General features: G+C 46.9%; 1 protein-coding gene across 4 annotated transcripts in view; it reads right to left on the bottom strand.

Moving 5' to 3' along the window:
• LOC131260935 (trithorax group protein osa) overlaps positions 1 to 22,240 on the bottom strand; it is a 60,028-nt gene that overhangs the window by 28,063 nt on the left and 9,725 nt on the right. Inside the window, exon 1 of one of the 4 annotated variants that reach the window (XM_058262796.1) lies at positions 7,569 to 8,934. The exons of the other annotated variants lie outside the window; for them this stretch is intronic. Within the exon in view, the coding sequence (XP_058118779.1) occupies positions 7,569 to 8,934 (1,366 nt within the window). Of the gene's footprint in view, positions 1 to 7,568; positions 8,935 to 22,240 lie in introns of those variants that run through there. 4 annotated transcript variants of the gene reach the window in all.

Below are 22,240 nucleotides of genomic sequence, written 5' to 3'. Positions count from 1 at the left end.
AACGAAACGAAACGTTGGAAGGTAGGGTGTGATAAAAATGTAAACCTTCTCCACAACTCCACGTACGTTTCGTTCGTAACAATTAAAGGGCGTGAAGCGTGTTAAATGAAAGTAACAAAACAAAAATTATAAAAGAAATGCGTATGGAATCTGCATACTTTGTGGTTGTTTCTGAATGTAAGAGAATGTTTTCAATTTGTATGCATTAGTAGATGTTTAACGAATGTAATAAATAAACAAATTAATGGAAAGCACATAATTCATCGCTTCAAAATACCCTCAAAGTGATAGAATAGGGAGAATAAATGTTAAATGATGTAAAATTAAAATAAAATAATGCTTTAAATATTTATGCAAACTAGGCTGCAGTAAAAAAGTAAAACATGCCAAATGGAAAATTAAATCACGAATTACACAAAAAGTAATAATCTGCATTGTATCCCCAAACGTGCCTATCCTGTTCCTCTCTTATCGCAGCATATTATTCCATGTTTCGGATAGTAATTTTTGCAATCAAAATTGTATGCGGCGCTTGTCGCCCGAGGGCGCCGTTTAAAAATTGCATAAGTCATGCTGCGTTCGTGCTGCCCGTGCCGTCGCCTTAACTTGTACGAAAAATCCAGCCCCCATACCCAGAGCACGGACGTGCCCACCCGTTGGATCTCTTTCGCCCCAAAACTGTCAACGGTATCGCAAAACAGTTGGATGAAAAGGTGGACCACAAAACGAACGGTTTAATTTACAATTCCCGAAACATTTTAACCGGTTCTGATGCTTGTTTAAAAGCGCCTAAAGTGAGCCCAACTGCAAGCAAGCTTTCTGTTGATCTCTTTGTGCATCTCGTCGTCCGGTGCCATGTAACGTTATATGTAAAAAAAAGGATGAGCCATCCACTGATGGAACCACTGGCCATGCAGCACTCCAGCGGTCGGAAACGTCCGTCCACTGGGAGGGAAATGTTGAAAGTACCCGGACACATCATTCCGTGGTTTAGCGGGCAGAAACGTGACGTGGACGGATGATCATCCGCCCGGCCCCGGTGACCCCATTTGACATTTGTGTGGACATTTGTTTTGCTTTCCGTCAGCTGCACTCTCAAAACAAACTGCATTCGTTCGACCGAGCCGGATCAGGGATGGGGGGGGGGGGGGGGGGGGGGTTGGGCCCCACTAGGCCTGACGTTTGCTCGATTTACCACCGAACGCTGACGGAAGCGACACGAACGTGTTTTGATTTCGTTAAAATATGTTTTTTTTTTCTCTTTTAAAAAGAGAGCGAAAAAGGAAACTATTTCCGAGGCGACCACAGAATGTTCAACAGCGCCTTGCATTTTCCACCTTCTGCTGTAGTTAACCGTAGGGGTCTCTTGATGAGCGGAGAAATGTGACTGCATTTCAAACAATCACAGTTGGACGGGGAAACTCCTGATGTTGTTGCAATGTGGAGGTGCTATAAAAATGCATCCAACCTATCCAAACCCACCCCAGCAAGGGTACCATCATCGGGTTAGAAAGTGACGTGAAAAATCACATCTATTTGATATGAAGCTGTCTCCGTGTCATGGATGGGTTTTGTTGTACATTGAGCAAACTAACGTAACATAACCTGTTTCATTTTTTAAAAAATCTCTTTGGTATAGGAGGGTTTTTCGTTAGAGTAATACAATAATAAAACCAATGTAAATGGGAGAAAAAAACTGCAAAGAACACAATCGATAATGTTTCATAATGACATAGAATATCCGTTTTCCAAAGACTCGAGAGACTTTTCGCTCGTTGAACCTGTACAGGAACTGTGAGAAAAGCCAGAAGCCCATCGTCGAATGACAGCAACAAACAGCAGCCGAACACATTCCAGTTTGTTTGAAATTTTTCTTTTCTTCTTTGCCTAATGAAAACCCAGCCCATGGCGGCGGTTCTGTTGTTGTTTCATCACGTTGCATCCCGTGCTATGGAGCTCATAGGAAATCGTCCACAATTTCTACATCAACAAAATTTCGGCTGTGCTTGAACATATGCAGACCGAAAACGAAGGAAACCATCGAAATCGTCATAAACGACTGCTATTAAAGTGAACGAACCCGATCTGCCAGCTTTCGGTGGTAGACCAAATGGATGCAATTTTTTACTGCCGGAATTGGAAAAACCCGAGCGCGAACAGATCATCGCAGCGACGGTTTCAATGTGTCAGAATTGATTGCTACACGCACCGGCAAATGGGTGCTCCAACCGACCTTTTTCCGACAGATTGCGGAAGACAGCGCAATCATGAGCTCATATTGTTAACACAGTAAAATAACGCACTTCCAAGAGGTCGTATGTTTTTGACTGAGAAATAAGCGCGAAGATGTGAAGTGAGAGACGATCCATACGGGTTATGATCATTGTCCCTGTGCATCCCATTTCCTTTTTCCTAACACTTGAGACAAAGCAGTGGACAAATTATAATTTGTCGTGAATGATTTAATAGAAATGCAGCGATACGCTATATGTTTCAAGCTTGTGACTGGAAACCATTTAACATTAGCTCCAACACGAGTTTAATGGTGAATCATAAAACCCGCCCGAATTCCAAGCCCCTCCCCTTGCTCTCGATGCGTTTGACCCTCGCGCTCGGTGCTGTTTCACGACCTTCTGACGGACGGAAAAACAAAAGTAAAACGCCGCGGACAAACTCCAGACGGTTTTTGGCCCAAACAACATGCCCAGTATGTGGGGTGCACGCACTGGTGGCGGACCGGAGGTATGGCCCCAACGGAACATACTTTCTGTTTGGCACGAAAAAATAACAACACCACGCACGAACGAACGCGCGGGTGTGCACGCGTTTTGCGAACACGCACACCCTCCTCTCCGGTGCTGGATCGATTAAACTTGAAGGAAGTAAAGAATGGTTTTTGAATGTACTACTGAAAAAAAAACACACACATGACTAACTAACGCGCCAAAAATGATGGAAATGTATCGGCAGCACATGGAATTGCAAAACTAAAACAACTTGCCTTTGAACAGAAAAAAAATTCAAAAAGCCTCTTTAAAATAAGCAATTCACCCTCCTTTGGCGCCACGCCTTGCGCATTCCAAAGGTTAAATGAAAAAATGCCAAACAATTTAGCCCAAATCAAACGCACACAAAACGTAAGTTTGTGTGTTTGTGTCGACAAACGAATCCAACCTGATACAACAGTAATAAAAAAAAACTCAATCGAGGCGTTAACTTCGATGCGTGCAAGAATTTCACGCACATTCGCACCGGTTTCCACTCGAAAATCCAGTTCCAAAATCGGACGTTTTATTAAAGCCCCCAGAGTCAGGAAGGTCGTAATGGCAACGCGGCCATGATTTATGAATGAGTTAGTCACCACCAGCAAGAAGGAGAGGGAATGAAAAGCGGCCATATTCTTAATGAAGGACACGACGGCTGGCATCGATTTCCTCGCACCGAACCGAACCGAAAGGGACGAACAAAATGCCAAGAAGTGTGAGAAAACATGAACGAGGAATTTTAACTACCTCGAAATCTCAACCGAATGCAATAAATTTCTTCCTTCTGTTCGGCTGTTGCATGTTCTATTATCGATTGTAGGTGCAGGAGTCCTCCCGCGGTGAGTCACCGTCGTACACGGACCGTTTATTTGACGGTGATTTAGGGGATAACTTTGGCGAGTGATAAATTTAACTGCACTAACACCCATGATGCGTTGAGAAACTTCTTACTTAATCCCATAGCGTTCGATGGGGGTTTAGAAAAGGGTAAAAGGAAAATTAAATGAGTCAAAGAACTACGAAAGAACAGCCACTTTATTTGATTGAATGTTTTAAGTGAAATAAAGACAAATAAAAACGCAATCAAAGAAATGCTAATTGCCCATAGGATCGAGAATCTAGCACCGTCGGAACAATCTTTGCTACCGGCGTTTAGCAACGCTGTTTTGATGTTAGAGGCTTCCACTCCCCACTCACCCTTGGCTGCCCCCTCTATTCGAACAAGCAGCTTACCCAACCAGAAGAAGCTAGCCAAACCTTTCGTCCGGATGTCTTCAGCGGTTGTGTAAAATTCAATCCGCCACCGAATGAGTTACAAGGTCTGGGGTCCGGCTGTGTCTGATGTAGAAGATTTGTGTAAAAATAGCCATAAATCAGCGCTAACGAAACATAACGCTGACGGACCGGTCAACTTCGTGGGGACCCCTGGCCGAGGAAGATGTTCCTACCAACATCGTTCAACATAAAACATCTGCCGTGCGTACGAAGGAAGGCGGGCGGCACTGGGTGGCCCCCACTCCCATCATTGCTTGGGCGGCATGTTTTATTCCGTGGCTGGCCGGTGTTTCTTGAGTCATCCGCGGCACAAGGCACAAGGGTTAACTGTCTTTGTTTTTTCCCTCCCCACCCCACTCGGTTGAGTGATTCTCCCAGCGAGTGAAGAGACGCAAACTGTGAACCCCGAGCGGGTGGCGCACCGACATGCAAAACACTCGACCGAGCGCATCAAAATCATTGGGCAAGCACAAGGAAACCTACCACTGGCATCACAATGTAGCTTCCCTAGGAAAAGATAAAACAACACTCAAACACTTTCCTAACAAACAAATCAACCCCCGCCCAAACTCGGGGTGGCACAAACTCCAGCGTATTTTGCATTGCAAATCCTCTCGCATCTCATCTGGCCGGGATGGAGAAGAACAAAAAGATTTAAATGCATAACTAAGCGTGAAGAATAAGCCGAAAGTTTGCTGAGAGTGTCTTGAGGCCAAGAACGATGGGGGTGGTTACGGCTGATGGCTAAGATTAGCACCCTTCGACTGCAGCGGAGAAGAAGAAGCGGGCCGAGAGTGTGAATTTGAAATTAAAATTGCATACACAACCAACCAAGAATGCCACACCCCATTGTTGTTTCCGTTCCTTGGGCGACGGAACCTTTTGGGGAACGTTCAAACAACTTTGTTTATTTTGTGCGTATTTACAACAAACACGAGGATTAGGAGGTTGGGAAGGAGCGGCGTATCCCCATTTTGCCACAACCAAATCCATGTGCTTCCGGTCAGATAAGCTCTATGGTTGGTGAAAGTAAATATAATTTTGAGGTGTAACGTCGGCCACTTCGTCGGCCTGACGGAAACAAGGAAACGGAGCTCGCATGCGTACCACGCGAGTCCTGTGTGAAAATTGTACTCCACTATCATTACCTTCTGCAATGCTTTTCTCATATCGGTTCGATGCGGTAACACCAACCTGTCCATGTCCAAGGGGTTGGCAGGGAGGGGGGAGAGGGGGGGGGAGGGGAATTTCCATATTTGAATCGAAGCCGGCGAGCGATTTTCACTTCCTTCACATTACTCGGGGCTCGGTTGTTTAATTTTTCAAATGGAAAATCAATTCACTAGCGGCGTTGGAAGGCGTTGCATATTTTATGTGTGCGCGGTGTGAGGCCCGGTCGGGGAGCGGTCAATTGCCGACAAATTTCCAACCAGTGCAAAGGTTCGACCTCACACTTCCCAACCCCATCCCCCCCACAGCGTGAGCGCGCGGCATGGCTTCCTTTCAGTCTTAATTTGCGCAATTGTCATGTGCTCAATTCCTTCACCACCACCTCTCGCAAGAGATCGCATTTCGTTTGAAGTCGGCATTCCGGGGGATGATTTTTCTTTCAACTACCTTCGGGGGGGTTTTACTGGTAGTGTGCTGCGTACATTCTGAATGCTTTCCACCCCGCGTTGGGACTCTCCGACCCTCGCCCCCCGTCGGCTTTAGTAGGTCAGAGCGATGGAGCCAAATGGAAAAGAGGGAAAACGGAAAGGGAACGATTCAATCCGAAACTGAATTCGACGCGGATTTGGTCATTCCGGTGAAAACTACCGGGCAAGGATTGACGTCAGGGAGAGAGAAGAAGAAGTAAAAAATGTGCGTACGCAGCTGAATGGAAAATGTCTATTTTCCGGTTTCTCGCAGCGTATTGTTCACATTTTTTGCTATTGACTCCAGAGATTCATTTCGTGAACGATTGTTGCTCTCGTCGGAGATTGAATTTCTTGCATTGAATGTCGTTCCACATTGATGATGTCTATGTCAGTTTGGATGAATTGATACACGGCACAATAGAATTCCATCTCGAAGCCTCAAATTCCAGCCGAATTCAGGGAACCACGCAGATACACAAATACTATCATTCCGTGGTCGAAAAGATATTGTCAGAGTCATTGCTGGTGGCAGATATTGAGTCCCGAATGTATTTGAGGTCTTTGTGTCCACCTAACCTAGCCTAACCGTCAGGTGGTATACAGTGCCATTTCTAGCCTAAAGCCGTAACCTGACATTTGAATAGGTAGTATGAGCTCACCAGCAACCGACACGAAAACTAATACGAGCTCCTCGACGACCTCAATCTTGTGGCCGAATAAACCTTGTCCGGGGGAAGAAAAAAACTACCGACGAGACGCAACAGAGCTAAGAAGTTCCTTCTGGAATAGTGATGAGCCTATAAAAGCTGCGTCTCGCATAAAACCAAACCGACCGGCAGCCGAAACGTCCACTAGCTATTGCGTGGACGCTAGTGGTTTGCAATAAATTATGCACATAAAAGTGACATTTCTGTTGCTGCACTGCGCTTTGGCACCACCCATCTCCACCGGAGTGAACGGCACAACACACCTTCACAATAATCAGAAAAAAGAAAAACACACACCTGAGGAGCTTGATTAAAAATGAAATAGGAAAAATAAAGAAAGTGGTAGAAAGGCCCAACGGCAACGAGGTCGAGAAGTTCTCGCCCGATGATGACACCCTGACACGACCGACACAGTTTGATGAAAGAGCGCGCTGCATAATGCAGGAAGCGCTACCCCTTGGTGGCTGGCTCCCAGAGGAAAACAGGGCGTTATGCCCCGGGGCGGGATGTGGAATTGTGGGAATTTTCCGGTAAAAAAATGGCGATGAGTGGCGAGAGGGGATGTTCTTTTTTTGTTGTACTCCATTGTTTCGCGACACTTGCCAGCCTCAATTCCTTGTTGGTGGGAATAGGGACGGGAGCGGTACAAGCGCAGTACCTTCAATAAACCCTCCGTCTGGATCGTTTCAAACGACTTAAGCTACTACAGAAGATTAATGTACACACGAGCCAACAGCTACGAAAAGGCTGCACACAAAACACGCACACTTCATGCAAGGGTAAAACAACAATAAACCGCCCTCCGAAAAGTCGTCAATTGCAGCAGTCGGAGTTGTTGGGTGGAGCAAACCACACCAGCGGCGCTTTGTGTGGCATATGCAATAAAAGCAATGTTGAGGTTAGGGTTGAAGCCCGTTGCAACCTAATGGAAATAGGAAGGAATTTCCAATGAGCTGAAGTTACGGTGCAAGCGAAGCAAGTCGTCACACATTTGCGATGGAGTACCAGACGCCATAACCCGCGGCATCCACTTAACCTCACAAAAAACTGCACCTGAAGCAGTGAGAATACGATCATAAAAGTGTGTGCTTCAAGGAGGTAAAAATAAATCGTTCGCAACAAACAAACAAGTGATGAAGAGCTGGAGGAAAGGAACCTACTACTCTTCGAGACCTACTGACCAATATTTGCCGGTGCTGGCGACGTCGGCGATGGTGACGACTGCGTTGGCGTAGATGGCGCTGGCGGCGTCAATGGCGACACCTGCCGGGTAGGGGACGACGGCGCTGAAGAACCCGTGGGAACAGCGCCACCACCGTTTGTTGGTGGAATCGGTGACGTCGGTGACGCTCGGTCTTCCGGTGGAGGTGGCGAGTTGGACGATGAACTTGCACCGGAAGCTGGCGTGGAGGACCCCCCGGCGGAGGAGGTGGATGGTGAGGAAAGCGACGAAGTGGATGACGAGGTGGGACCGGCTCCGGGTGCGCTGGTGGTGCCTATCGGGGCTGGTTGTGGTGGCGAGCTTCTCGGGTGCTGCGTCAGAAGCAACAAGGGCGACCCGGTGATGGATCGATTGTAGGTAGAGGAACCTGCTCCCGCTGTGATACTGCCTCCACTGCTCGTCACCAGACAGGAGGTCGACTTGGCCCACCCGGGTACGGCGGCTGGTGGTGTACCAAGCAGGGCCCGGTGTTGCTGATGGAAAAGGCCGTTCTGATAGAGGTGTTGTTGATCCCTGTCACGTTGCACCTGCTGCTCCTGCTGCTGGAGCAGGTGCTGTTGTTCGGAGCGACTTAGATTAGGCGTAAGTCCTGCTCCAACCGTTCCGCCCAACAGCGACGGTGAGCTGAGCACGGAAGTCGACAGCGAGGGACGCAATCGATTGTACAGATACTGCTGGTAGTGGCTCTGGTACGGCGAGGACGATGGTGGCGAACCACCCCGACTGCTGCCTGTATCCGCCTGCTGCTGATAGAACTGCTGGTGCAGCACCGACGACGTCTTTGGTTTCTTGCTGTTGTACACGATGAACTTGTGGTTGAGCAAACTTTTACCACCGTGCGGGGAACCTCCCGAGCGGTGCGTGTTCAGAAACGATATGGTAAACTTGTCCCGATTCCTGCCCGAATCGGATCCAATCGCGTCGTCGGCTTCAGCTCCGACGGGAACTTCCGTGCACTCGGGTGCACCCTCCGCAGGCAGACCGTTCTTCAGTCCCACTCCAAGCAAACCGGGCCCTTCGTCCGACTGATACCGGCGATGGTTGAAATTTCGGTAGCCTTTGTGATTGTTGTTGGTATCACTCAGTAGGGACGCCGCGCTAACACCTGCACTATCCACCGCGTCCAGGGATCCGTTGCCATTTCTCGCCGGGGACCCTGGCAGAGCGGGCTCACCGAGCGCTGGGCTGCCCAGGGCAGCTTCCGTCAACTGTTGTTGCTGGTGATGCTGAAGTCTTCCACCTCCACCGGGACCTCCAATGCCACCATTGAACGAGTTCGATTGGATGAAAACACCGTCTCCGGTTATTTTGATCGTAGTTACCATGTTCGCCAGTCGACGCCTACTAAGTTAGTTTGTTTCGTGTTGCTTTTCCACTGGATAACTTTCGCACTACAAACCGGGACCGTAGTATTCTCTTGTGGCACCTTCTGCCTAGCCCCGACCGACGGAATGTAAGCAGATGGATTTATGAAGGATTAATGACATCCTACTAGACACGCCACACACGTGCGCCCTACGACTCTTCCTTTAGTACTCTCATCTGCTAGTCACTCGTGCGTCACACAAGGGAATCATTAAACTGTGACACTTTGGGTATTCGCTTAATTTTTTTTTCTCCACCTGAATCGACTTTGTCGGTGTGTCACCACTTGTCCCAAGGCGTCAACGAGGTAAGCGCAAACAAGGTGTATTACTCATGCGGCAAAAGACAACCATTTGTCTCCGTGAATGATTCTTCCCGCGACGCGTGACGGAGACGGGACGTTGTTATTAGCTTGTTTTTATTAATTTTAAACTCCATCCAAGCGGTTATTTGCATGCACAACACACTACACACTGACAACACTTTCCACCTATCCTCTCCACACAACACTTACTTCATCGCAGCAATCTGTACCCGCACACACACACATACGGAAGCACGCCGCGCGTGCTTTATGTCGAGTTTTCTCGCTCGTATTTTCCTCGTTTTCCCCCGTTTGGCATCATCGAAAAGGTACCACCGGGCGGGTGGCAGCACCACACAGACACTGAGCACGGAACACTAGTGATCGAGAGCCACGAGTTTTCTTGTTAGCTTGTCAAATCCACTGGTGCTGCTGCTGCTGCTGCTGCGGCTGCTACAATCCAGCGCTGACTGTGTTAATTACACCTTTACACCGTTGTTTTACACCGCGTGCGCTCGCGTATTTGCTGGGTACACTTTGGCGCAAAGAGCCGTGCCGACCGCAACCGAGAACCGACAGCGGCGAGCGGACGAGGTGCTCTGCGGGATCAATGTCATGCACTAGTCTTCGACAACAACAATAATAATAACATTATTAACAGAAGTAATAACAGCAGAAAAGTATTGAGGAACTGAACGGAAAACGACGGGGAAAAATAAAACAACTCCGACAACATGATGAGAGCATCAACAGCAACCTCCATTAGCTCGCAGTCAGTTGAACGACGGGGAAAATACACGTTTTTGTTTCACACATGTCCGGCAGAGAGTAAACGGCACAGACGGCAGAGGAAGAAAAATAATTGCTAAGGTCGATGCTTTATTACGGCGTCTCGGCGCAGGAAGCGGAAAAGGCCGGGTGATTTTGGATTCTTTCGGAAAACCCCTACCTAGGAAAAACATCTATATCGAATTAGCTTCACAAAAACTATCAAAACTATCAACGATCATGCGTCCCCGATCGGACTACTTCCGGTATGCTAACTGGGTTCTCTTTTTGGAAAATGCTGCCAGTGGTACATCTGTGGGTACCTACAATTCAGTTTCCTCCAGAAGCGAGAAACTAAGTGCCTCGTGCGGTAATTCCATTCGCAAAGATATGAAATAATATGCATCGACACTAGGTAATGTAATGTTAAGAAAAACCTCAACATCCGTTGGTTTGAGGATCATAATAGACACACTTTACAGTCATCTCCGCCATCCGCTAGCCAAGCAAACCTTACAACCAGAACCTTCCGAGCGGTTGGTATGGCAAAACTCCGCCGGTCGACTAACATTCCCATCGATGAGAACGCACACACATGAAAAAAAAAACCATTCCGACGGAAACCAAAAGCGTACGAAAATGGCAAGTCCCATCCCGGTCGCATCGCTAAACTGGTTAGACCGCTACCCCCCCGGGGGTGGGGTTAGGCATATGGCGGCAGTGGGCCAATGTCATCATCGCCATCTTGGCGTCGCCATTTTCCTCCGACCTTCGGGCACGGCACGCGGGTTCTGAGCCTGTATGACTCAGCCGGCTACGACAATTACGGCTACGTGTGGGAACTGAGATGTTCACTCACGTGCAGTTCCTCTCTTCGATTTCAACGGGTGGAGTGTCTGGGGCCTGTGCCCCTCTAAGGAATTAAATTACCCTCAGATTCGCGCAACAACTTCCAAATGAGTTGTAGCGGCTCTGGGAAAGAATAAATTTGTTTTAAAATTCATCCAACCCAACAGGCCGGTTCAACATGATGAGATATTATCTTGAGCTGACGTTATCGTTCTCATCCTAATATCGCAGTTCTGTCTGGGAGTTTATGAACTCCTCCTGTCCAGGAGGGGAGCAGGCAGTAAAATCCTCATATCATTTTTACAGCCTTCACATCACAGCTTCTTTCAGCAGTTCTAGAAGTCTCGCTCACTAGACACTTCCTCATCTTAGCTTCTATTAAGACTCTCCATCATCGGAGGTCATCTGAATACTCGCTGACGATGACGAGTTGGGCCCTCGCAACTGTATTCTGAATCATGCGCTGAAGATCGTTTTTTTTTTCTTGGTTATTTGGAGAACATCTCCACGCATCACCCACGACCGCATCACCTACTACTCCCGATCATCCCTTTTGCCGGGCAAGGCAAAGGGGTTTGTAGGCAGTGGAAGGGTTTGACGGCTGACGATGTGATGTTGAAACTGAGAAGACGTAAGTCGCTGGGAGATTTTAAATACTCCTTCTCCTCTGCCTCCAACACAACCACATCATGATGCATGAAAATGGACTCATCTTACGCGGGTGCTTTCGAGCGGAAAATTAATGGCGTGACGAGTTCTTACCCGCAGGCCGCTCCGTGGAGACGACGCAATTTCTGACCACTCCAGGCCTGTCCACGACGGCTTCTCGTCGCGAAACAATAACAAATCGATGCGCCGGCACGTGTTGGAGGACTTGTTTCCTCTCGCTCTACCTCTGTCTTTCAGTCGGTTGATGGCAAAATGTGTTCCAAATCACTTAAGAAATGCTTCCAACATGCGCCTGTGAGGCGGAAAAGGTAAGAGTGTTTCCTAAGCTCCTCGTCATCGATCTCACGCGATTGTACCAACGGATGAGCTAATATTCCTCCAGGGGCGGCAAACGATAATTTTGCGCATCACTAAGCCGCTAAGACACATTACAATTCCGCGAGCGTGTGTCCGCGTTCAGATCGATCGTGCATCGTTAGGCAATTGCGGCGTGTCTCGCGTCAAGAGCCGCACCAATACTTGGACCGCTTTTGGCGCCCGGATGTATATCGAGGGGCCGCCGTGACGCATTCAGCGCTTGCCAGCTACAAATAAATACATAGCCGGAGAAAACCAACAGCAGTCTACTATTCAAAGACGCTAAAAATAAACCAAATAGATCATAAAATGTTAGAATCAATGAAAACGGGACTGGTAATATAAACGAACGGAGATTCCAGGGCACGTAGTCCCATGGAGTCATGGGAAAGCATGTTAAAATGCCGCATTGGTCAACCCTACAGAATACGCTAAAACCAAATTTCAATTCTTCCAAAGTCGTTCTTTTACAATAAACTACAGGTAGATCTTGTAGAATAAATGGATATGGTGATACAACGAACCGCATTCCACTGTTGATCCTGGCCTTGTGCCAAGACGCTCGGTGCTACCAACTTGCCGGTATATACTATCCAAAATCCCGTGGATTTGAGAACCTAAGGTCGCCCTGGCAATTGGGAGTCGTTGCTATAGTTCCTACGATTTTTTTAGGATTCCGAGCCGCAAAACCTGTTGCGCCAAAATGGGCTGCAGCTCCAAAAAACAAGGCGACACGTCTCCCCGTGGGCACCGTTCGCCATTTCGTAAAGGTTATCCCGTGTTCGCTAGGATTGAGGACAGAAGGACAGGTATATGCACAGAATGTGGATCAAATCGAAATTATGGCAATAATAAAAGCAACAGCTGCAAACTCGATTTCCCAACTCGGAATTATGATACTTGTTTCACGTGTCGTTCCAAAAGAAGAGTTCCATTTTGGTTTGAAACATGGTGCCCAATTACACAGGCAAGTTTCAGGCAGATGCCAGGCACAACATACGATTTTGGTGACTCAATAATGTACCGAAAAATGTACACCTGCCTTACGAACGCGATATCCCAAGCGGTACGTAAGAACACACTTCGCCGCGTGTCTTCCACCATCATCTTCTTGATGATTTTCGCCACAGACACAGCGTAGAAACCCGCTGCTCAGCTGCACCCGGTGTACCACGGTGCACGGGGTTCCAGAACGGAACGACAAACCTTTGCGTAGCAAAAGGTTAATTAGTTTCGCGCAGTTATCGTTAGCTACGCGCATCCGGCATAGCGTAACCTCAATCTTACGGTCGTGCGCCAGTCTCCGTTTTCCGAACCGGACACACGCTGCCTCTTCCGTCGGCCGATATTGGCAACCAGGTGCACATCTCCGACATAGCCCGCCCTTCTTGGAGAAAAAAAAGAGAGCATGTTTTTAGTGGGTTTTTGTTCCTACACCTTTTTTAAATTGCCCGTTTTATTCTCCATGGAACGGAACGGAACGGAACAACAGGAACGAACCCTGCATACACCTGAAACACAGGGCTATATAGCAAAAGGCTGGATGGTTGCATCGGTACACGTAAGGCCCCGTTGTGTCACCGGCCGGATTGGTTCCAGTATGGCAACACCAGAGTGCCAGCAACTTGATGAATTTGTTTCGCTTCTGCCAGCTGCAAACTGATGCCAGACCTAGGAAGATTCTCCGATCCCTCGAAAAAATAAAATGCCCCCCCTCGAGGCACGTTAGTAAGAAATCTGTCGCCACCGGTTCAAATCTATAACACCATGGCGAGGCAAGTGCCATCTTCTTCCACCAGAGGGTAGAGGATTTGGCCTACGATGATGATGATATGTGAACCTCATCGAAGATGGAACGAACGAACGGCCCTGTTTCGCATCATCGTTACGCCCCAGTGACGATGGCGGCACGACAGAGACACACACACACACTATTAGAGGCCGTGGTGCAGCAAATTTAGTAGCGCTCCGGCCATTTTCCAAAGCCACTCCTATTCCCATCTAGCCCATCGATGATGGTGGCGGAAATATGGAACGAAAGCGGCCTCGCCTGCTCGGATGGTAGTGGTTTCCCGCATCGGTTCGAAGGTTTTCGCCCGAATGACCCAATTTTGCGCCACCTTTGGCACGGCGCGGAACGTGCGAGACGAAACCGGGGCCGGGGACCAACGAGCCGGGCCGGCACGTTCATTTGCGGAATTAAGTTCCATCAAACGACCGAATGATAGTGATCTGCTGGAGGAGGATAGGTTTCGCGTGATGTTTGCCCGGAACAATGGAAAGAACGAGTCCATCTTGTTTGTTTTGTTTGTACTGATGCCGTGCTCATGCTGCCTTCATGTTTGCTGTCGTCTAACTGTCAGCTCGATGACGGTTTGATTGTTTACATTGCATTCTGCACTGTCAGATTGTGTTTAACTATCTTACTGAGATGAGTCTGAGATTTTACTGAGAGATTGAAGACTGTCAACCAAACTGATTTAAAATGACCGCTTAGTATAATTCGAACTCATCTCAACTCTAACACATTTTAATACATTTCAAAACGAAATCAACTCAAATCCAACAAACGTGGAAAAAGATTGAAGCAAGCGTGCTGTTGTTTGTTTATCTTGCTTCAAACGAACTATAATAATTTTACCACAGAACCGTGTAGCTTGTTTGGTTCTTCAAATCGACTCTCGTGCCAAAATTGCGCAAATAAACATGTTTATATTTACGCAAATTCAACAAAATAAATCCAACAACCCGCCTACTTGCGACGATCTTTAGGTGCAAACAGTATTAATAGCATCATGCCGGCGAAGAGATTCCAACATAAAGAAATTACGGACCGACGTGGCTAGAACGCGAAAGTTTTCATGCAACCCTCATCCCAGATGATCCCTTCATCATCTCTTTTCTCCAGTTACTTCTTCCTTCGCGCTAACTAGCTAATTAATCTCACCCAGACCGAGTGTGTTCTCCGACCTTCGCCTGCGAATAGCAAAACTGGAGCACACCACAGGCCGTCCTCGCAGCAGGCACATAAGGCGAGGAAGAACTCGCGAAAATTTGCGGCCCAGACGGAACGGAAACGGAAAGCAGTAAAAACCTATCCTTTGAGGGATGGGGGAAAAAAATACTAAAGAAACCGATCAGCCGGGGAAGCCAAATCACGGTCATAATTATATACGACCACCACACTGAGCGACACGGGTGGGGGGTTAGAGGTTGGAGAAGTAAACAACGGACGAAAATCAAAATAATACTCCATCTGGACAAGCAAGATGCTATAGAATTCCTGCACATTTTCTCATCTTGGGTGCGGTTGTTGCATTTTTCAGCAAAAAACCAATGTGCACAAATTATTCGTGGATTGAAGAAATGCTGTGGTGCAACTCTTTTTACATCCAACATTCCCTGGTGTTTGCATATTTGAATGTTTACGATCAATCTTTCTGTTTGAAGTCATAGTCTTCAAACTCCCTCTGTCTATTCTTTTTACTTCGCTTTACTCGGTGCCATTGAAGATTCAGTTTATTTATCTGTTTCTCCCTCGCTTCTACCCGAAGATGTTCGGAGACGTCTTGTCCAATATCCCGTCGTGCAAAAACGAGGGGGTAAGGCCTGAGGAAATATTTTATTAACCGTACCGAGACACGGTAAACCACGGGCACGATTTGTATATGTAAACCTGTTTTTTTTCGCTAATTTTTGCGACCTCTTTGACGCATTTGCTTTCCGGATGTTTCAGCCAATGGAAGCAAGAAACGCATGTGTGCACATAGTGTGTGTGTGTGTGTACGGTTGTATGTTATTGGCGAAGGTCAACCAGTAATTGGTGGTGATTCGCTAATTACAGAGCAACATCTGGAGATGCTCGGAAACGGCGAACGTTTGAACCGGGAGGAGGAAAACTCTGTACGTAATCATTGGAGCCGTAGCGGAAGAAAAACGACGCTATTGCCAAACCGAATCCATCGAACACAGGGTGGGGGGTGGTGCAAGATGGAATGTACACAACGTGCGATTGTTGAGCAAAGCCGACCACGGCGGAGTGAGGGCCACCAATTTTAAGGTCAGATTTTTAAAGCTCCTCAGGGCCACCAGGAGCAGCAGCGAAAGGGTAGATGGAAGTCTATATGGATTGATTACTTTTCGACCGGACAAGATATGTTTATGCCATTGGTGCAGTATGGGAATAAACAGATCCTTATTTACAATGAAGTAAAAATCAATAAGAAATTGAAAGAAGAAAGAACAGGTTCTAAAATAACATGTAAACAGAGTTCATCAACACCATCCTGCCGGAAACACGTTATGTTATTTATGGCGAAATGATTTTAAGTTTTAAAATGTATTTATTCAGATGAGCTTAGTATCATGCAGAACCGAATGACTTGTTTTGTTTTACATAACTCACAACACAACGCGTCACAACAACAACAGAAATGACAACTTCCATGCCATGCAAACACACATCGAAATCAAAATGTTAAACCACTTAGACACACTTTCGTACGGATTTTTGCGGCATTGCAAAAAACCAAAACACTTCGTGGTGACCTTTGGAAACGACTCCAAAGTCTTGTGCTTTTTTGTGTGTTAACCCTCCATCTCTCGCTCCACTCCAAAGTAATCGTTCGCAAACGTTTAACGATTGGCAACAACGAAAAGCGTTGGTTAAACAGCTTTAAGCGGCATGCGTATTCGCACAACTCCTAACATTGTTATTATCATCATCATCAACATCATCAACATCATCGTCAGCAGCAACACCGTCCACAAAGCGCCAGCACAATCGCATCGCACACAAGCGCGCAAAAAGGATCGCCCACTAACCTTCGTAGAACTTTGCGTAGGCCGGAGGCTGCCGCTGGCAAAAACGTAAAAAATACATCGCGGATCGCGGCGGATTCCGGATTCCGGATTCGAATTGCCAACAGGAATTGCCAGCCCGGAGGAGGGTGGCCGGGAGGGTTTTAGTTTGGTTTGGTTTGTTGGCTTGTTTGCTCCAAAATGTGCACAAGACCCCTCTTGTTCAATGGAGCGATGCCGGTTTCTTTTTGGGGGTGGCGCACAGACACTACGCTCGGCTTTTTATTAATATACCGGTGGTGTTGAACCGTACGCAACGGAGAGATCGACGCCGAAGATCAAATCCGGGTAAGTCAAATTGATTATCCCTCCTGCGACGCAAGCAATCGACGGGGAAGGGAATGTGTTGTCGACAGGAAAATATAAAATGGCGCGTAATTCTTTCTACCGGACGCCCACAGCTATTCTGTTCCGTTTTACGAAGACCCCGTGAAGGATAGGTTCTAAAGGGGGTTTGTTTTGAAATTGATTTGCTTGCCGCTGTCTCTCTGCCGTCCACCTTTGCAAGCTACTCGTCTTCCGCTGTGTGATTTGAATGTCATCCCCTTCGCTGCCCCGATCGAATACACACACACACATCGAGGTTATTTCGAGGGTAGATCGCCCGAGGGAGGCAGGTTGAAGGTAATCTTAATTTAATCCAACCTTCGCATCACTTTCGTCCACCATCGACGCAAGGTCGGCACCGTTTTTAGATTACTTTAGAGCATCGTGTGTTTCACTTTCGTTCCCAAGCATCGCTCTGCTGATCGGTCGGACGGACGTGTTATCATAGCAAAAAACGTGTATAATTGGTTTCTAGATTTCCGGTTTCGAAAACTAATATGCCATCACCGATCGAAACCGGATTGGCGTATTGAATGTTTTGAAACCATCTGATAATTTCGTTTCTTCTTTAATTCTACACTACGGTCCTGCCACTGTCCAACACTCAGATGCACTACTTTCGCACAGGTGTAGTTACAGGGCACTATCTGCCCCTCCTAGGGAGTCCCCCCCCCCCCCGATATCACATCGGACACTTTAATCCCGTGACACTTTAAACAAAAAAGGGATGTAAAACGCGACATTTACGACTAGTTACGACGATCAACGGGAAGGAACCTCTACGATGGAACCCTCGTCAGCGGAATCATCTTGACGCGCGGAGAGCCACTCGAAAACTGACCGCAAACAGCGGCAACCTCCTCGACGATCGCTCGCGAAGCGCACACCCTCTCTCTCTCGAACCATGCGCGTGTGTTTTGAAAAATCACTTGTTACTCTCGCGCCACCCGGTAATAAAAACATCGCGCACCCCTTGTGTGGTTGTTGGCCTGATCGTGGGGGGTGATGAAGAAGGGCAAAAACATCGCCAGAAGCGGGGTGCACTAGGGTGAGTTATTGAAACGGCGCGTTTGAGAGAGAAAAAATGAGATAGGGTTGCGCGAATGGCTTGAAATATACCTCACGCCCAAAACCGTGGGCCATTCTCGTGGGGTTGGCGTTGGGAACCTTCGACGAGAGCGCCAAGTGAGTTTGAGATTGGAAAAAGGCTCGACGTATGTTAAGCCACGAAAGCTTACGAAGCCTACAAAGCTCGTAGGGAGAAAACGTTCGAATCAACCCTGCACGATTTGAAAAACCACTAGAAAGACCCGTCTGCTCTTTGCTGAGCGAGATTCTCGCGACGTAAGAAACACGCTATATGGCGCTTAAGCCACCTTATGACCACGACTTCTATCTCACCCCGACCGAATGAGCTTTTGTGGTGAGTTTCCGAGAGCTTTTTCAGGGGATGAGACGATCAAGACTTATTTAAATTTCCAATAGGAATATGCTTGATCAAAGTAAAGCACAAAACGCATTTTCCAAATGAGAACAATTTCCAGTAAAATACACATATTTGTAGGATTTGTAACCATTGAAAGGCTCATCATGGGTACTTGATGAACGGTTTCAGAGCTAGTTCATCAAATGAAAGTTTAAAAATTACCTTCTTTAATTATACCCCAAGCGGGCAGCACTTCCTCTCCGTTGTAGAGCGAGAACCAAACGAGACCTAGCGCCGGCCGAACAACAAACTAGCTAATCTAATAAACGCTCAAACAACCTCAAATCTTCCCTCCGCGGGCCGGAAAGAAAATCACCGACTCATGCTCGGGGTAAATTAGATCAACACATAAACACTACCCCACACACAGCCCATAATTTCCTCCTCGCGGCATCGGGGAAAAAGGAGAGCATGCACTAATGAGTGATTATTCTTGTTCTCACATATTTTTTCTACGATCCAAGATCGTTCGCGTCTGGCGTCCGGCGAAGGCGAGAGGCGACACTCCACCGCATCCGGGACGCCCTTGAGGGGGGGGTTTCTTCCCCCCGAACCCCATCCCTTACTCTCCGCTCCTCCTCCGATCACTTCCGCTTCCGACCAAAATCAAGTCGGTGTAAGTTAGGGCACCGTTAGATGGCTCTCGCATTACAAACTTTACCTTCTGATGCTAAGGGAAGAGATGTCATTTCTAAGGACCCATTCAGGGAGGGTTGGCACGGAGGATCACTCGAATTTATCAAACCTCGTTTGACATTACTTTACTTTATTTATCCAACATTGAACCGGATAAAAGGTGTCAGCAACATCCATCATCGCGTGATGGTGTGTTTACTAGCTCGGCATACATTGACTCACGTTCCACACCAGCATCAGATGGCACAGGTGCACGTTTGTTACCAGTCACCGGATTGAGATGCGGTTTTTTGCTGGCGGAAGGGGTTTGGCTCACGTTTCACAATTTTGAGTGAGGAAAAAAACATCGATGCACTACCTCCAATGCACGATACAATCTTTGTTGCGGTGACCTTCACCGAAATGCTGTGCTCGGGGACGCTACTACGCCTCGCCTGATGCAAGCCCCAGAGCCAGTGCTCTCTTCCGGAGATGACAGTTTTACCGATCAGCCGATGAAGGATAAACAAACACACGCCATATCTGGTACGGTCGTGGAGGTCTTATTTGGTACCAGAAAAAAATAACAAACAACAAAATGGCGTGATTTATTAAAGCGGTCGACAATGTGTAAAATTATTAGGTAGTTAAACTTTTAAATGTTGCTGAAACAGTGCAAAAGCTAAACCAAAATTTTTCGTTTAAAAACCAATTAGCAATACTAACAGAGGTCATTAAATAAAATTATGGTAGTTTATGACTGCTTTCTTTATTATTACAATCAATGATCACATGCTAAAATCACAATGATCACATGCGAAGAAATGTTTTGATGCCAAACATATTATTATTCAAACTAGATATTGTGACAGATTGATACAAGAAGATAAGAATGTTTGTATACTTTAAACAAGTATTCGCATTATTTATTTTAAAAATATCACCCCCACCCCCCAATCATTATTTACTTTTCAAAAATAGTTAGTCCATTTATATTGTCATTTAGGGATTCCTACAAACTGAGTGCTTTTATGGGTTAGATTAATAAGTTGTCTCTCTTTCTTTCTTAGTCATCTGTTAACATACCTCCTTGGATACGGATTTGATTATTGGTTGACGATTTCTGCTACAATTGTATCCAATTTATTACCCGTTGTTCGACGATCTGCTAGGTGGTTTTAATCAAACAACTATTTTAAAACTCCACATGTGCTGTTTTCAACTCCACAACAGGTATTTTGAGTAGAAATAATCGACTTCTCTCTCTCCGTGTGTGGGGCCTTCTCGTGGCAACCTCTGCCGATCGTACGTACCTCTGGGGCTGCTCGGTGGTATGGGTGTATTATTGTTTTCTATCTTATTTGCCGTGCTCTTACTTTCAATCTCTTCTTCTCCCCCGTCCTCGTCGACGAACGACGACGGTTGTCAACGATGAGTCCGCGGAATGCCGCCGCGAACCCGCCGAAACCGCGTCGCGCGACACACATTCTTTGGCGTTTCCGCACAACACCAGCGACCCCCAAGCGAAGATCCAAGCGCAGGTGAGAGGAGACGACAGCAGCAGAGACGACTCAACACCAACAAAGGCCGGCATCGGTAGAAAGAGTGGGAAGTGGGTTTGAAGAGGCCGCCCCGGGGCGGGGAACGCAATGAATTAACATTCCAGAACAGCCTCACCGTCTCCGCGCCGAACATCGCGACCCGCGGGGACCGATCGTCGTCGTTCCCCTGTGCCGACATCACGATCATCACCACCATCATCATCATCATCATCATCATGATTCGTGTGTTTGTATAGTGTGTTTCGTTGTGGTGGTTTGTGTATGATGTGTTCCTTTTCATGATCATTGCGCCACGATCGTTTGGCTTTGCGCGGACACACGATCGCGACTGGAATACCCTACAACCAATCAAGCCGCCAGCAACATAGCACGACCACCACCACCACCACTGTATGGACAGCGACCAGCTTGAACCATGCGGCTGTCCACGGACAAACACGCCAGTGTTGTGACGCCATTTGGCACCGGTTCGCGGCTTTCGGGAACTGCAGCAATCCTGCAGCCTTGTGACGTCACCAACCGGATTGGGGATAAACAATGATTCGAAGAGGTGAACTATTGGAAATGAAACCTTGAAAAAAAAAGCCAAAAAACAGATCTTTACAGAGTTCCAAAGAGAATCGACCAGTATCAGGATTAATAGACAAAGGATTGGGAAGAAACCTATGGACTATTATAATGGTATGAAAAAACCCAATTTTGGGAAAATGTTCACAATAGGACTAAGCTGGTAAACAATTTTTACAATTTTTCGCTAAAGTTTCCAAAAGAGAAAACATATTCATCTTCACTGTTGATGATACGCTTTCGAAAAATTGCCCCGGATTGTGCACAACCCGGGCGGAGAAAGTCGAGAAACCGGGCACTTTGGGTGCCTTCTTTCACCCAATGTCATTCAAATACAGGTTGAAACGATATAAAATGCTCGTGACTAACATTAACTATCCCCGCACGAGGGTACGCGCATGAATCAACATACATTTTTTTGTTTAATTCAATTTGGTTTAAACATTTGATAACAAAAACATAACACCCGACAAGGGAATTGCATTTATCAGAGTTGATGGTGTGAAACGTGCCAGCCTTATCGAACGAAAAGCCAATTAGTGTGCATTGTCGCACGAATTGGCATGAATTAATTTAAATAGTACACATGCGATAATGGTGAGCGCACATTGTAAATATTCCCATGAGTTTGCATACATTTTAAGCAGCTAAAGCTATGATTTACAGATCAGTACGCTTTCTTAAAACCACAAAGGGTATATACGCTCTCTATTGCAAGAAAATGATCTCATGAGGATGAGTATAAGAAGGGGTTCTTCCGGTTTTATTATATGTTCTTTGAAATAAGCGAAAATAAACAACCTCATCGCCTCATCAGCCGGAGCCACTCAACAAAGGGCTTTGCTTCCAAGAATGCTGCGCGCTCGGCTCGGCTCGAGATGATGCTTTCTGCTTTCCCAGGA

The sequence above is a fragment of the Anopheles coustani genome, chromosome 3 (genome assembly GCF_943734705.1).
Source record: "Anopheles coustani chromosome 3, idAnoCousDA_361_x.2, whole genome shotgun sequence".
Classification (NCBI taxonomy): Eukaryota; Metazoa; Arthropoda; class Insecta; order Diptera; family Culicidae; genus Anopheles; species Anopheles coustani.
Note: the sequence above shows the minus strand (reverse complement) of the source record. Positions and strands in the feature narration are given on the sequence as shown.